Source organism: Photinus pyralis, unplaced genomic scaffold, assembly GCF_008802855.1.
Source record: "Photinus pyralis isolate 1611_PpyrPB1 unplaced genomic scaffold, Ppyr1.3 Ppyr1.4_LG5, whole genome shotgun sequence".
In the NCBI taxonomy this organism is placed as follows: domain Eukaryota; kingdom Metazoa; phylum Arthropoda; class Insecta; order Coleoptera; family Lampyridae; genus Photinus; species Photinus pyralis.
The window spans coordinates 46,794,469-46,808,504 of NW_022170596.1; the positions used below are offsets into that span (position 1 = coordinate 46,794,469).

The 14,036-nt window shown below is 36.3% G+C and overlaps 1 protein-coding gene across 1 annotated transcript in view; it reads left to right on the forward strand.

Moving 5' to 3' along the window:
* LOC116171497 (midasin) overlaps window positions 1–14,036 on the forward strand; it is a 126,117-nt gene that overhangs the window by 599 nt on the left and 111,482 nt on the right. Inside the window, exons 3-9 of the mRNA XM_031488363.1 lie at window positions 2,339–2,569; window positions 2,617–3,124; window positions 6,290–6,453; window positions 6,498–7,442; window positions 11,919–13,365; window positions 13,416–13,668; window positions 13,720–14,009. Of these exons, the coding sequence (XP_031344223.1) occupies window positions 2,339–2,569; window positions 2,617–3,124; window positions 6,290–6,453; window positions 6,498–7,442; window positions 11,919–13,365; window positions 13,416–13,668; window positions 13,720–14,009 (3,838 nt within the window). The remainder of the gene's footprint in view (window positions 1–2,338; window positions 2,570–2,616; window positions 3,125–6,289; window positions 6,454–6,497; window positions 7,443–11,918; window positions 13,366–13,415; window positions 13,669–13,719; window positions 14,010–14,036) is intronic.

Here is a 14,036-nt window from a genome sequence, read left to right on the forward strand (position 1 = left end):
GACTAGTACAAGATACCTACCACATTTATATGCTTGGAAGACTGACCCTCATTTTCGTCTGTATTGCTGGTTGGTTTTGAATTTACACCGATTTTTGGCATAGATCATAGCATATTGTTTTCCGAAACGCACCACTTTCAATTTAGAGTGGTCACCTACCAAAAATGTACTGTCATTCCCATTCTTCGAACAAGAACTCGGTGTAGGTATTATTAAGAGTATTTAAGACCGCTCGAATATATTATGTATCAAATATACTGTCTGTCCTACAAAAAGGGCCCAAGACTGTAGCGACTATGATATAACCATTAACAAACCTTATACAGGGTGTCTTAAATTGAGTAGGATAACATGGCCATCTTTGTTATTATTATACTTACAGATTCGGTTAAATTGACAAAATTGTGTAGTTTTTGATGCTGATGGATATTCCGATGCGATATTTTGAAAAAAATAAATCATTTCGTAGATAATTGGAAAAAAAAGTGAAAATCGCCATTTTTAAAAGGTTCAAATATTTTAGTAACAAAAAGAGCTGCGAAAAAAGTTTTAAATAAAAGTTGCAAGATTCGATGGGATCAATTCAATGGGCGTATACAACAATTTTTCAAAATGGCGGTTTCTTATTTTAAAAATAGAACACCCTGTATATTTTAATCTGAAAAGATAGCATATTAAAATTCTCTTTTTGAATATATAATACAATAAATAGGGATGTTATTAAAAAAATACAAATGATATAAAAAAACAAAAAAACAAAGTAATTTTTTGAAAAATCTAATATTGAATTTTTTTAATTTCTTTAGTGTTATATTTTTGGAAAGCGAATTTAATATGCTCTTTTCTTTCGAAATTGGTTTCTAGTCTATAACTTTTGATTGAGAAGTCTGATCGAAAAAGTACGAATTGTGTTGGATTCTACGCACCAAAATTAATAAGAAAAAATGTTTTCCCGAGGAATTTTGGTGCGGTCGATTTTTGGTAAACAAGGAAGGTTATACACTGCCTTTTTTTGAGCCCCGAAAAAAAATTGTCTCAGATCAGATCAAATTTTCTTATAGAATGTGGCCTGTAGAATCCATAATTTCAAACAGTTCCAAGATTGGGCTACTAGTTCAAAAGTTACGGCCCTTTGAATTTTATTTCGAAATTGGTTTCTAGTCTATAACTTTTGATTGAGAAGTCTGATCGAAAAAGTACGAATTGTTTTGGATTCTACGCACCAAAATTAATAAAAAAAAGTGTTTTCCCGAGAGAATAAAATATACAGTACGTTTCACTAATAAAATGAGACTAGGTCCTATAACTTTTTTATCTGACCTCGTATAATTATTTTGAAAATGACAGATAATTCAACAGCCATTATAAAGACACTTGTAAGAAACATCTTTTTATATCTCCTTAACTAAGAAAACATAGGTTTATTCTGAGATTGACAATTTTTTGAGTTTCCTCCGTACTTACCTCATATTTTTAAATTGAAAACCCTATATATTTTAAACAAAAACTTTTAAAACGGCAGATCATCGTAATAGAGTAAGATCCCAGAGCTGCTAGACATTACTTATTTTTAAATGGATAAAACCTTACGTTCTGAGTAGTGTCTGATGTACAGGGTGTCCGGTGTCCCATTGATAATGGTCACAGGTCATATCTACGGAAGTGTTAATTGCGCAACCTCGGGAAAAAAATTTTGTTAATAAAAGAGGCCAAGAGAAATCACTGGAAGTTATTTTCAAGTTTTTAGGTTTGCCGTTAGAGGGCGTACGATTCATGGTTAAGTAGAAAAATATACCCAACAAACATGTATAAAAAATACATGCATCGCAATTTTGTATCATTTTGATGCAGCACATATTGCTATAGCTCATAAAATATGAGGAATGGGGGAAGTAGAATTGAATGGTTTAACCAATTTTCACATCATAGGTCTTGTTGGAAAGAGCTCTCTTTGTGGAATCAGATTTTACATGAATAGAGTCTTTTTAGTAAATGTGATGAGTGGTAGAGGGCGCGATGTGACATTAACATATGCTTGGCAGGTTTTTTTGAAAATTTCAAATGGAACGACATATGTAATTATTATATGATATCAAATAAAATGAAAACGTGAAAACCGCATTTTGATATCTGTTTTCTAAGCAGAGATATTTCGAAAATAGAAACATTCACAAATTGTAATTGAAATATTTATGCTCACTTACTTAAATTGAAGTGTATTTATAAATAAGTGCACCAATTTTTAGGACATCTATTGTCTTTATAATCCGGCCCTGTATTGTATGCATGTATTCTTCATTTTTTAAAGACAATTTACAAAATATGCTATTCCTTCCAGCTTTACACTGCGCTACTTCGAAAAGCACCCTTCTCCCTTCGAGTGTGATTTAAATCAACACCCCCCTAAAAAAAGACTTAAACACGAGCCAAGCCGTGATGTTAGCGATCTTGACATCGTTACATTATGCCATAATTTACTCAAAAGAGCGCCCGATTTCTTCCGAACCAAGTGGCCCTGGTCTGGCTTTATTAAGAAATACTTCAAACACGAAGTCGAAATTATTCGTTGGTGAGTATTGGTTCCATGTGAGCCAACGCTAAATTGAGTTTGCCTAGGCACTGTTACCAAATTGTGCGGCTGTTGCTGGGAATGAACGAAGCCAAGTTCGATGCAGTTATCGATGGCAATCTCTCAGAGGCAGTAGTAAACAAATGCTCGGTTCACTCTCAGTCTGTTCACTCAAATGAAGACGTAATCTACGAACACGATGACCAATTCATTCTTAATGACAGTGTGTTGCGCGTTGGCGGAGTTTACCTGCCCGTATATTCGAGCGGTGTGGCTGATTCGATCCGGCTGGTAGAAGTAAAATCGACACTTGGCAATTTACGGAGGCTAGCGTTAGGAGTGGTGGGCGCGAAGGGTATTTTATTGCAAGGCCCCGTCGGCTCGGGGAAGACGTTTCTCGTCGAATACTTAGCGGAAAAAACTGGAAGAGTGGCGGGTGAAAATTTCGTGAGGGTGCAGCTCGGTGATCAAACCGACAGTAAAATGTTACTCGGGACTTATGGCTGTACCGATATTCCCGGGGAGTTCGTGTGGCAGCCGGGCGTGCTGACTCAGGTATGCTATTCTGATCTATGCATGTGTATTTTGAAGGGTTGTATAAGTGCATGCATATTGTGAACAATTTGTCTTTTGAGGCAGAATAATGAGGTATAATAAGCACATACAATTTATCCTTTTTATTATGATTGTTTTTCTGTCTCCAAAAGTGCCAAACATGTTGTGCAGGTACAATCAGTGAAAAGTTACGCAATTAAAGAGAATTAAAGAAAACCAGGAAATTCTGTTTACTTCTGACGATATGCCAGAAAAACCGAAATTTGCCGATTTTGTTTTATTTTTTTCTGATATTAATTGAGCAGAAAAATAAAAAACACTTTCTCATTTCCACTATTTGAGCTCTACAAGACACCGTTGAGAGTTTTGCAATATAACATTTTGTTTTGGAGAAATCATCATGCATCATCCATCTCCTTTATTTTGTTATATGGCTCATAAAAAAAGTACATACTGTGTTCAGTAGAATTTTTTATTACGAATACAACGATGTACGGCACAAAAAAAACAAAAGTTGGAAACTCTTGGTTTCAACAGGATGGTGGACCAGCGCACAACGCCTTAATCGTGCGAGAATACCTATCAGAAAAATGTGGTGGAAAAATTTTGTCCGATAGGTATTATCGCACGATTTTTGATTTGTGTGCGGGTGCACCATCCTGTTGAAACCAACAGTCTCCAGTTTTTTTTTTTGTGTGCCATATATTAGACCAGTAATTTTCTCGCCAATGGCAATACCACGTTGAAAACACTGGTTCTCGTTGGCGGTCTTGGTCAGTACTTGGATGGGTGACCGCTTGGTACACATCTCATTTTTTTTTAAATTTCGTCCATTGATTTTGTTAATTTTTTGATTATACAGTCACAAGGCAATACATATTTAATAATTGTAATTCCTAATTAGAATGAATTTAGTTTTGCCGAAAAAGAATATTTTAGGTTTTTTAACTTTGACATTTTTTGCCTCAGAATTTTTGTAATAAAACCTGGCATAATTTTTGTAGGTTGTACACAGAAAAATAAGGCCTCTCTAATACCTCAATAACAATTTTTAGGTTGCTTTTTGAAAAAAAAATCCGATACCGTTGCCGCGCTCCAAATTTTTTTATAAAAATCCGGCCTGTTATTTTTCGTTTCTCTATACGTAATACACATATCCAAAATTTGAACCGAATCCGCCGAGCCATTACTTCATAAAATTGCCAACACATACAATACAGACTAATAAAAATGTTATTGTTTGAAAGTTGCTTAAAATGATGTATATGGGCTATATATTTTAAGGGTATCCTGTACCCTCGCCTGTACCACTTCTGGTTCTGTGGCTTCAGTAATTTTCGGTTCCGGTTCTAATTTTTTTTTCGGTTTTTAAGGGTTCCAACATAAATAAAATTATTATTAAGAAATATAAATTATGAATAATTGTTAAAGTAAAAATGTTAATTGCCATTTTAAACAAAAATTATATATTTTAAAGTTGGCGTGTTTTTAGAATGAATAATATTCTGTCAGTCAATTTTGTAGAATTGTATTTCTTTTTCACAAAAGAATAAATACATGTTCTAATTGTGTTTTTTGGATATATTAAATAACTTTAATAATAATTATAGAAAATAAATACTACACACAATTAAAGTACATTGGTCTTTTGCATAAACATATTTTTTTAAGTTTGATTGACATATTTTTAGTCTTATAAATGCAATCTGTACCGTTTTTTTTCGGTTCCGGTTCCAACCTCGGATCAAAATGAGATTTGGTACACGTAAATGGAGGAGAGTTCGCATATTTTTCTCACCGGAAATGGTCCAGATTTTGAGTTTTTAAATGGAACACCCTGTATATTTTCATTTTTGAATAAAAATAATAAATTAGTATCGTTAGATTTGAAAAAATCCTATTTTCGGAAAGTGCTTGGCAAAACAGGGTTGCCATTTGAAAATACTAGTTAGATACGAAAATGTAATTTTGCCAATTTTTGTCTCATATTAGCCACTAAAACTTTGTTATTGTAATTTTTTGAGATCACCTAAGGTCCTTAGATTAGTTTGGCTTCGATCGTGGCCACCTAGATGCAATATTAAAAGTGGCTTTGAAAGTAGACGTAAAAACTTTTGAAAAGGTCACATTCTGATGGGGAATTGTCTCAGAAATCCAAAAATGTAAAAATATACAGGGTGTTCCATTTAAACATTCAAAATCTGGACCATTTCCGATGAAACAGAAAGTGAGCAAAAAGAGAAAAATATGCGAAAACTCTCCTCTTCACTTACCATTTCCCTCTACCAATAATTATTTTGGTAACACATATTACTCTAGTCATTATGGCTTGTCTAATAGATTCGTTGACACCCAGTATAATAAAATGAAGTTGATGATAATTTCTACACAACGAAACACTGTGTTGAATATATCTCAATCGTGTCTCGTGGAGCTCAAAAAGTGGCAATGAGAAAAAAATAAAAACGAAATCTATAGAAGTAATCGGAATTTTTTTGTTTTCTTTAAAGCGTGATAATAGCTTCGTTTATTTTCTGGCTTATTATCTACCTACTTTGTTTCACCCAAAAATTTCTTGATTACTTAAAGCTACATCTACAGTACTATTTATTAAGAAGTAGATATAGGGATTTACGTGTATTGCTTTCCCCTATGTCTACTTTCAAAAGAAAAAAAATCTCTTCTGAAGGGCCCCTAATTTTATGCAACCAAAATAACTTCTTAAAACAAATAAAGATCTGGCAGCCAAATTGATTAATTTGAATATTGTTGCTTTGCCTTCCGTATTTTTATTTTCGTTCGGGTGCGATGTATTCAACTGAGGAAAAAGTTGTTATTGTTAAAGACTATCAGATAAGTCATTGATATTGTCAATTGGTATAGTGCTGGGATTTATTTTCTGTGAAGCGGAAGCAAAAATATTCAAATTAATTAATATGACAGCCAGATCTGTATTTGTTTTAAGAAGTAATTTTGGTTGCATAAAATTAGGCGCCCTTCAGAAGAGATTTTGACATTTAAAAGTAGACATAGAGAAAAACCATACATGAGACCATTCACGTTAATTCCTATGTCTACTTTTTAATAAACATCCCTGTATACATTGAAACACTATTGAGAGAATAATTCCACTGTAATTATATTTTAAGAATTAATTTTTTAAAGGCTGTAATGGATGGCAGTTGGTTGTTGCTCGAGGATATAGATTTGGCAAACATGGATATCGCATCAGTTCTGATGGCACTCTTAGAAAACGGTGAACTAACCGTCCCAGGGTATAGAGATTCGGTTCCTGTCGCTCCCGGTTTTAAACTCTTTATGACGCAACGGTACGTTATACTTTCAAAAACGTCAATTAAGAGTCCTGTTTCAGATTACTATCAACTGTGAGCGGTTACCAAAAGGTGCACACTAACGCGATAGCATTACTTGAAAAAAATGTGTTACAAGTTCACGTCGACCCATTGCAATCTGACGAACTTCAAGTCATCATCCAAACCAAGTTCCCTTCGTTGAGAACGATAGCGAGCAGAATGGTCGACGCCTTTGAGAAGTTCACAGTTCATTCCACTAATCGATCCAATCGACTTGTGTCAACTCGTGACTTATTTAAATGGTGTACACGAGCGGTTATCGATTTTGATGTAAAAAGTCAAGTATCCGCATTGAATGTCTTACAGAATGGGATTGACGTATTTTGTTGTTCATGCTCGGAGTTCTCGCATCGATTGATGTTGGCTCGCATTATTTCCACTCATTTAGGGATCATAAGCGAGAAAGCGGATTATTTTTGCAACTTGTACAAGCCGACCTTTAGTTTAACCGTCGAGAAGATCAAGAGTGATCGTGTCGAACTATTAAAGCAGCAGTCCCTCTCCGACACACGTTTGAATTTCTGTTTCACCAGACCTTCGGCGTGCTTATTGGAGCGAATTATCTGCTGTGTGAACTTAAGGGAACCGGTTTTGCTCGTCGGCGAGACCGGTACCGGGAAAACGTCCGCAGTTCAGTATCTCGCGCACATTATCGGTGTTAAATTAGTCGTCATCAATATGAATCAGCAGTCCGACTCGTCAGATTTGTTGGGCGGATATAAGCCTGTCGATTTTAAATTTGTTGTGTCGCCGATTCGGAAGGAGTTTGAGGAAGTGTTTCGATCGTACTTCAGTGTTAAAGATAACAAGGAATTTTTGGAGAACATCGAATATTGCTCGAAGAATATGAAATGGACGATCTTATTGAAGATGATGATGAAAAGTTGTCTGGCGGCTTTGGATAAATTGGGCCAAGCACACCAGCGCCGTACTGACGTCACAAGGTAGGTTTTGTACTATTCATTATTTGTGGCTTGTAGTGTAATCAAATAAGAATTTAAGAGGACAATTAAAATTAATTGTTTGTAATGATATGAATGCATAACATAAAATTATAACAACAATATTAACAAAATATGTAGTATGTACGCTTTGAGAGGTGACGTATATGTTAAAAAAACAAGTTTTGTGAACAATGGGTCAGGTAAGCAGGACCAAAACCGGGTAATCGAAACAAACAAAAATCTAGCAAACAATACACCAAAAATGAACGTGATTTCAAACAAAAGGTTAACGGTATCAAACACATGAACCTGCATTAAGGTTAAATCCAGTCAACTTCAAAATCAAAGATTGAAACTCACAAAAAATATAAAATAAAACACAAATACATTATACAGAAATGCAAAGTTTACTACCTGCATTAAATATCACAAAAAAAACAACAAAAAACTACTTTCCATAGAGCCTTTGGGCTTTTATACTCTTGAGTGAGTGCCAGTGAAGTTCAAGAAATGACTTGATACCCTCAGGAAAGGCCAAAAGCTCTCTATAAGGGCCGGAATACTCTCAGGAAGGCTGAAGGACCTTTTGAAAACCAGGGGCTATACGAAATAAGCATATAGAACTAACATTACCTGGTAATAGAGTACGCATAAAGCTCTTTGGAACACCTTTTAAAACTTTGATTGGCTAAATAGTTACGGAGAAAATCTAACTAATTCTGTGAGGGACATCCTGTATAAAATATTATTAGATCAAAAAGAGCGCAGTTTAAAATACTAATCAACGTGTGCGAGCGTATTTTCGAACACACCTTCATTTTTTTTTATTGAATTTATCCTTTATTAAATCGCAACCCTGTACAAGATTTCTCAGAATTGCACAAAAATTATTTTTTTTTTAGTAAATCGCGTGCACAGATTTAAATAAACTTGCAACATTTACAGGGTGTCTTAAATTGAGTAGGATAACATAGCTATCTTTGTTATTATTTTACAGGCTCCGTTAAAATGATAATGTTGTGTAGTTTTTAATGCTAATGGATATTTCGATGTGATATTTAAAAAAATAAATCGTTTCGTAGATAATTCAAAAAAAGTGAAAATCGCCATTTTTAAAAAGTTCAAATGTTTTAGTAACAAAGAGAGCTATCGAAAAAAGTTTCAAATAAAAGTGGCAAGATTCGATGGGATAAATTCAATGAGTGTAGAAACAGTGGACAAACACTTAGTATTTGAATTTTTGCCTCGAAGTTTACAATGTATTTCTTATGGCAATAATTCCATGGCCGTGTCGATGGTGACAAAATTGAGACAATAAACGAACGAATTTGAGATCAATCGTAATCATCCATGGAATTATTGCCATAAGAAATACATTGTAAACTTCGAGGCAAAAATGCAAGGTTGATTCCCAAATGAAGTACTTAAGTGTTTAGTATCGCTGGCTTTGTAATTTTTTGTCTATCGAGTGACGTAAAAATCCAATATGGCCGCCAATAAAAACCGCCATTTTGAAAAAAAATTTCTACAACCATTGAATTTATCCCATCGAATCTTGCAACTTTTATTTGAATCTTTTTTGATAGCTTTCTTTATATACGGGATTGGAACATTCGAAACCGTTCGCGAGTTATCATGCACAGGGTGGCCAACTAAGAATGCGAGGTACTGTATCTGAGAATCTATTCATCGTAGAGGCTTGCGGTAAAAAAATTTATTACTAAAACGGCCACGAGAAAATCCTGGAAAATATTTTTAAGTTTCTGAAATGGCCGCTAGGGGGCGTAACTGCAATCTGGAATCTAAAAAAGTGATTTTTCTGTGAATTCCGCTATATTAACCTAACAAAAAAATGTCCGTTCTTTGAAGACGACGATAATCTGAACCTTTTTTGTTTGACAATTTTTCCTGTATCTCTAATGAAGTGGTGGGGGGTATTCAAAGGTTTCCGTAAAGATCACCCTGTATCTTCGAAACGACTGAGCCGATTTTAACAAACTCGGGTTAATTGAAAAGAGTTATTCTTCGGCTACAAATATTATGCTATTTGAAGTTTTGTTAGTTTCACATATCGCCGCTTGAGGGCTTTTTTCGAAATTCCGACAGAAATGGTTAATTTTCTCAAAAACATTAAATGCGTTGGTTCGATTTTTTTAAATGAAAAAGTAGCTAAATGATGCCTAAACAAGCTCGCGAAAACCGCATCTCGATATCTTGTTCCTAATCTAAAATTTAGGCCAAAGAAAATTTTATACTCTCAAAATTTTATTTTTTTAAGATAATTTTTCCGGAATTATTTTTCTTATATAATTTGTGGCCCTAAGGTGGATCGATTTAAAAAAGGAAGCTTTTAATGCCGCCGTAAATGCTCGAAATGCTGGCCATCACGATATAAACATATATACAGGGTGTCCCTAAAAGGTCTGTACAACGCGCTACCAGGGGTTCTTGGTATCAAAATAGGACGATTTAACCCTACTTACCTCTATCCAAAAGTGCTTCGTTAAGGCGCTATCTACCGCCAAAGATTCAAAAAACAAATCGTTCTTTTTATTTTATCTGAAAATGGTTTTGCCGATTAAAATGAAAGTCGGGATGTGAATGTCTAATGTAAAAAGGGTGTTTGTGATATCATCGTTTTGATTGTAGTTGCTATGTAGGTGGTAAAATACTGACCATCCACATCTGAAGAGGTCTAAAACTTTTTAACTACTATTTTGACGGCTCTGAATTTTTAGACATTGATAGACAGTTTACTTGCAAGCATTTTTTGTCTCTTGATGAATATTGCTATCGGTGATGGTTTACGAAAAAAAAAAAAATTTAGGCATGATGAATGGCATGCACCATACATGCGATTGTTCCTCATATTCCTTAATATTTGTAGCTGAAGAATAGCTCTTTTGAACTAACCCGAGTTTATTTAAATCGGCTCAGCCGTTTCGAAGATACAGGGTGTTCTTTACGGAAACCTTTGAATATCCCCCACCACTTCATTTTTAGAGATACAGGAAAAATTGTTAAACAAAAATTGGTCAGATTATATAACTTCAAAGACCGGACATTTTTTTGTTAGGTTAATATAGCGGAATTCACAGAAAAATCACTTTTTACATTCCAGATTGCAGGTACGCCCCCTAGCGGTCATTTCAGAAACTTAAAAATATTTTCCAGGTTTTGCTCGTGGCCCTTTTAGTAATAAATTTTTTTTACCGCAAGCCTCTACGATGGATAGATTCTCAGAACATTTTATTTGAATTTAGTATGCGAACTACAAACCCATTGACACGATTCTAACCACTTTCGGTTTTATTATAAACATTTCGCGCGTGTGCTTATTCATTTCATTGACTGCAGTAAAAAATACTTTCGCTTTTCAAAATTCGCTTTTCAAGAAACGAGGAAGTAACCGCTTGGCTGTCGTGGTTGAAGGGTATCTTTTTTTTGGAATAGTTACTGGCGAGGGCCCCTGGAAACAAAGGTGGCGTTTTTCATGTAATCGTATTTATTTGGAATACTTCGGACGAGATTTATCTCGATGGCCTCCGGGATCAATCAAATTCAGTAATAAACAAAAAAAACATAGCAATAAAGTCAATCAAGTTTTAATTAAATGCACTTCCAAATTAAGTTTACGAATGATAAAATAAATCAAAGGGGCCTGTTGTCGCTGCATCTTTCATTGGATATGTTGATTAAATTTTCAAAAAAAATTTCGATTAATAACACAGTTGATATTGCGAAATCTGAATATGCGCGCATAGGTAATGTATGCAATATGCGATATGTTTGCCTTTACAGCATTACAACAAACTATATTAATAAATAAGAAAGTTGATATTGCGCATGCCCACATTAATCGTCAAGATTTTTCTTGACCTAGGGGCAAGAGCTATAAGCTACCGAATTCAAAAAGAACGAACTAAATATATTGAAAACTGTAGGAGTAGTTAAGGCCTCAGACGGACGGCTGCAATAGCGCACCCAACTTCATTGGAAAATGCGGTAAAAATGACTGCAGATTTGTCTTCGGACTTTTCCTAAGGGGGTGCTTAGGGCTCAGAAAATTTGAAGAAAATGGGCACGACTCCCAACCCCTTGAACGCTATAATTTCCTCACTTTTTGGGATATTAACTTTAGGCTTCGCGTTCGACAGGCCGAGGAGTGAGAGTGTGTAATGTAAAAGTATCGTACTACGATTTTTCTTGAAACATGCCTAACTTTCTTCACATTTTTTAAGTCGGGGAACAATCATAGCTAGTAGTGCTGGCACTATGGTTGGAACTTGGCGTACAATTTTGATGCAAAGTTTTGTTTTACTGGGGCTACACCAGCGATCTCAGAATAACCCAGGAAAATTATGATTCCGTTAGGATTCAAAATATTTGTCTCTCTCCTCACGTCAAACACCATAGTCCCTAATGGGACCCCTAACCAATTCACGAGATAAAGACTGTAATCCGAAAATTTTTCAGCGTCGACCACAAAATAACACAAGACAAGCAGAAAAACCGTAATCAACACTTTCTAACCTTGTGGAGAGATATCCACAAAAAACTGTTAAAACTACAGACGCAGTTGAAACACAAGAACGCCATCGCGTTCTCCTTTATAGAGGGAAGTTTGGTAAAAGCAATTAAGAACGGCTACTGGGTCTTACTCGATGAAATAAATTTGGCCAATGCCGAAACTCTCGAGTGCCTATCGGGATTATTAGAAAGTCCTAAAGGATCGATTAGCCTATTGGAACGCGGCGATAAGAAACCGGTAGTTCGCCACCCCGAATTTACACTATTCGCTTGCATGAATCCTTCCACCGATATTGGCAAAAGGGATCTACCGATCGGACTTAGAAATCGCTTCACCGAGTTTTTTGTTGACGAATTAGAAGACCAGTACGACTTAATGATGCTGGTTAAAAGTTATCTGAACGCTTTGGCTGTCTCGACCGAAACACTGAAGAGTATCGTAAAGTGCTATTCGTATATTCGCAAAGCCGCCCTCACAACTTTGAGTGACGGTTTGGGCCACAAGCCGCATTATTCTCTACGAACACTATGCAGAGCCCTGATGATAACCGCGCAAAATCCGTGTGGTAGTTTCTTCAGAAGTTTGTACGAAGCTTTCTGTCTGAGCTTTCTAACTCAATTGGATGAACTCTCCTACAAAACCATTGAGCATCTAATTGCCAAGTACATTTTGGGAAGTGCGAAGAATGCGAACAGCATCTTAAATCAGCCCATTCCGCAACCGAGGGCGGATTCAATCCAGTTTGAAGGTTACTGGGTGACCTGCGGCTCGCTGGAGGTGAGCGCACCAAAGGATTACATCCTCACCCCGTGCATTCGGCGCAATTTAAAAGATTTGGTACGCGTCGTCTCCATTGGAAACTCACCGGTTTTGCTTCAAGGCGATACCTCCGTCGGTAAAACGAGTCTCATTACCTACCTGGCCAAATCAAGCGGAAATAAATGTGTTCGCATTAACAATCACGAGCACACCGATCTACAAGAGTATATCGGATCTTATATGGCGGATATTGATGGTAAATTAGTGTTTAGGGAGGGTTTGCTGGTTGATGCCATGCGGAACGGGCACTGGATCATTTTGGATGAACTTAATCTCGCACCGACCGACGTACTGGAAGCTTTAAACCGCGTGTTGGACGATAACCGCGAGCTTTTCATAGCCGAAACGCAAGTAACCGTAAAGGCCCACCCGAATTTTAAATTGTTCGCAACCCAAAACCCACCAGGTTTATACGGGGGGCGCAAGATGCTCTCGCGCGCTTTTCGTAATCGCTTCGTCGAGTTGCACTTTAACGAAATACCTTCTGCGGAACTAACAGATATTTTACACAAGCGGTGCGAGATTCCGCTATCGTACTCTAAGAAAATGGTTGCGGTAATGACGGATCTACAGGTGAGTTGATCAATTATCTTTCGTCTCGTCTCGTAACCTTCCTCTTTCAGTTGCAACGTCGAAGCTCGGCCGCCTTCGCCGGTAAACAAGGTTTTATAACACTTAGAGACTTGTTTCGGTGGGGTGAACGGTACCATTTGGCGAATGACACGAAAAGTCTGTACGATTGGGACCAACACATCGCCGACGAAGGCTACCTTTTGTTGGCGGGAAGAGTTCGAAGAGTGGAAGAAAGAGAGTCGATCGCACGAGTTTTGGAGAAACATATGAAACGAAAAGTTGTGGCTCAACATTTATTCACACGTACGAGAAAGTATTTTAATGTACTTACTTTTAGTTCATTTCTTCTTTTAGTGTCTAAAGATACGTCGACAGTTACGAAACACATTTTAGAGAGGTTGGACGATGGCAGGCACAATAATATAGTGTGGACTTACAATATGCGGCAGTTAGTGGTTTTAATGGCGAAAGCTTTGGAATTTAAGGAGCCTGTACTGCTGGTCGGTGAAACTGGTGGGGGAAAAACGACCGCGTGCCAACTGTTAGCCGACAATAATAATCAAACTTTGTTCACTGTCAATTGTCACATGCATACTGAAAGTGGTGACTTCATCGGAGGTCTACGTCCGGTGCGCGACCATTCAGTAAGTTCAACTAGTAATACTTCGTAA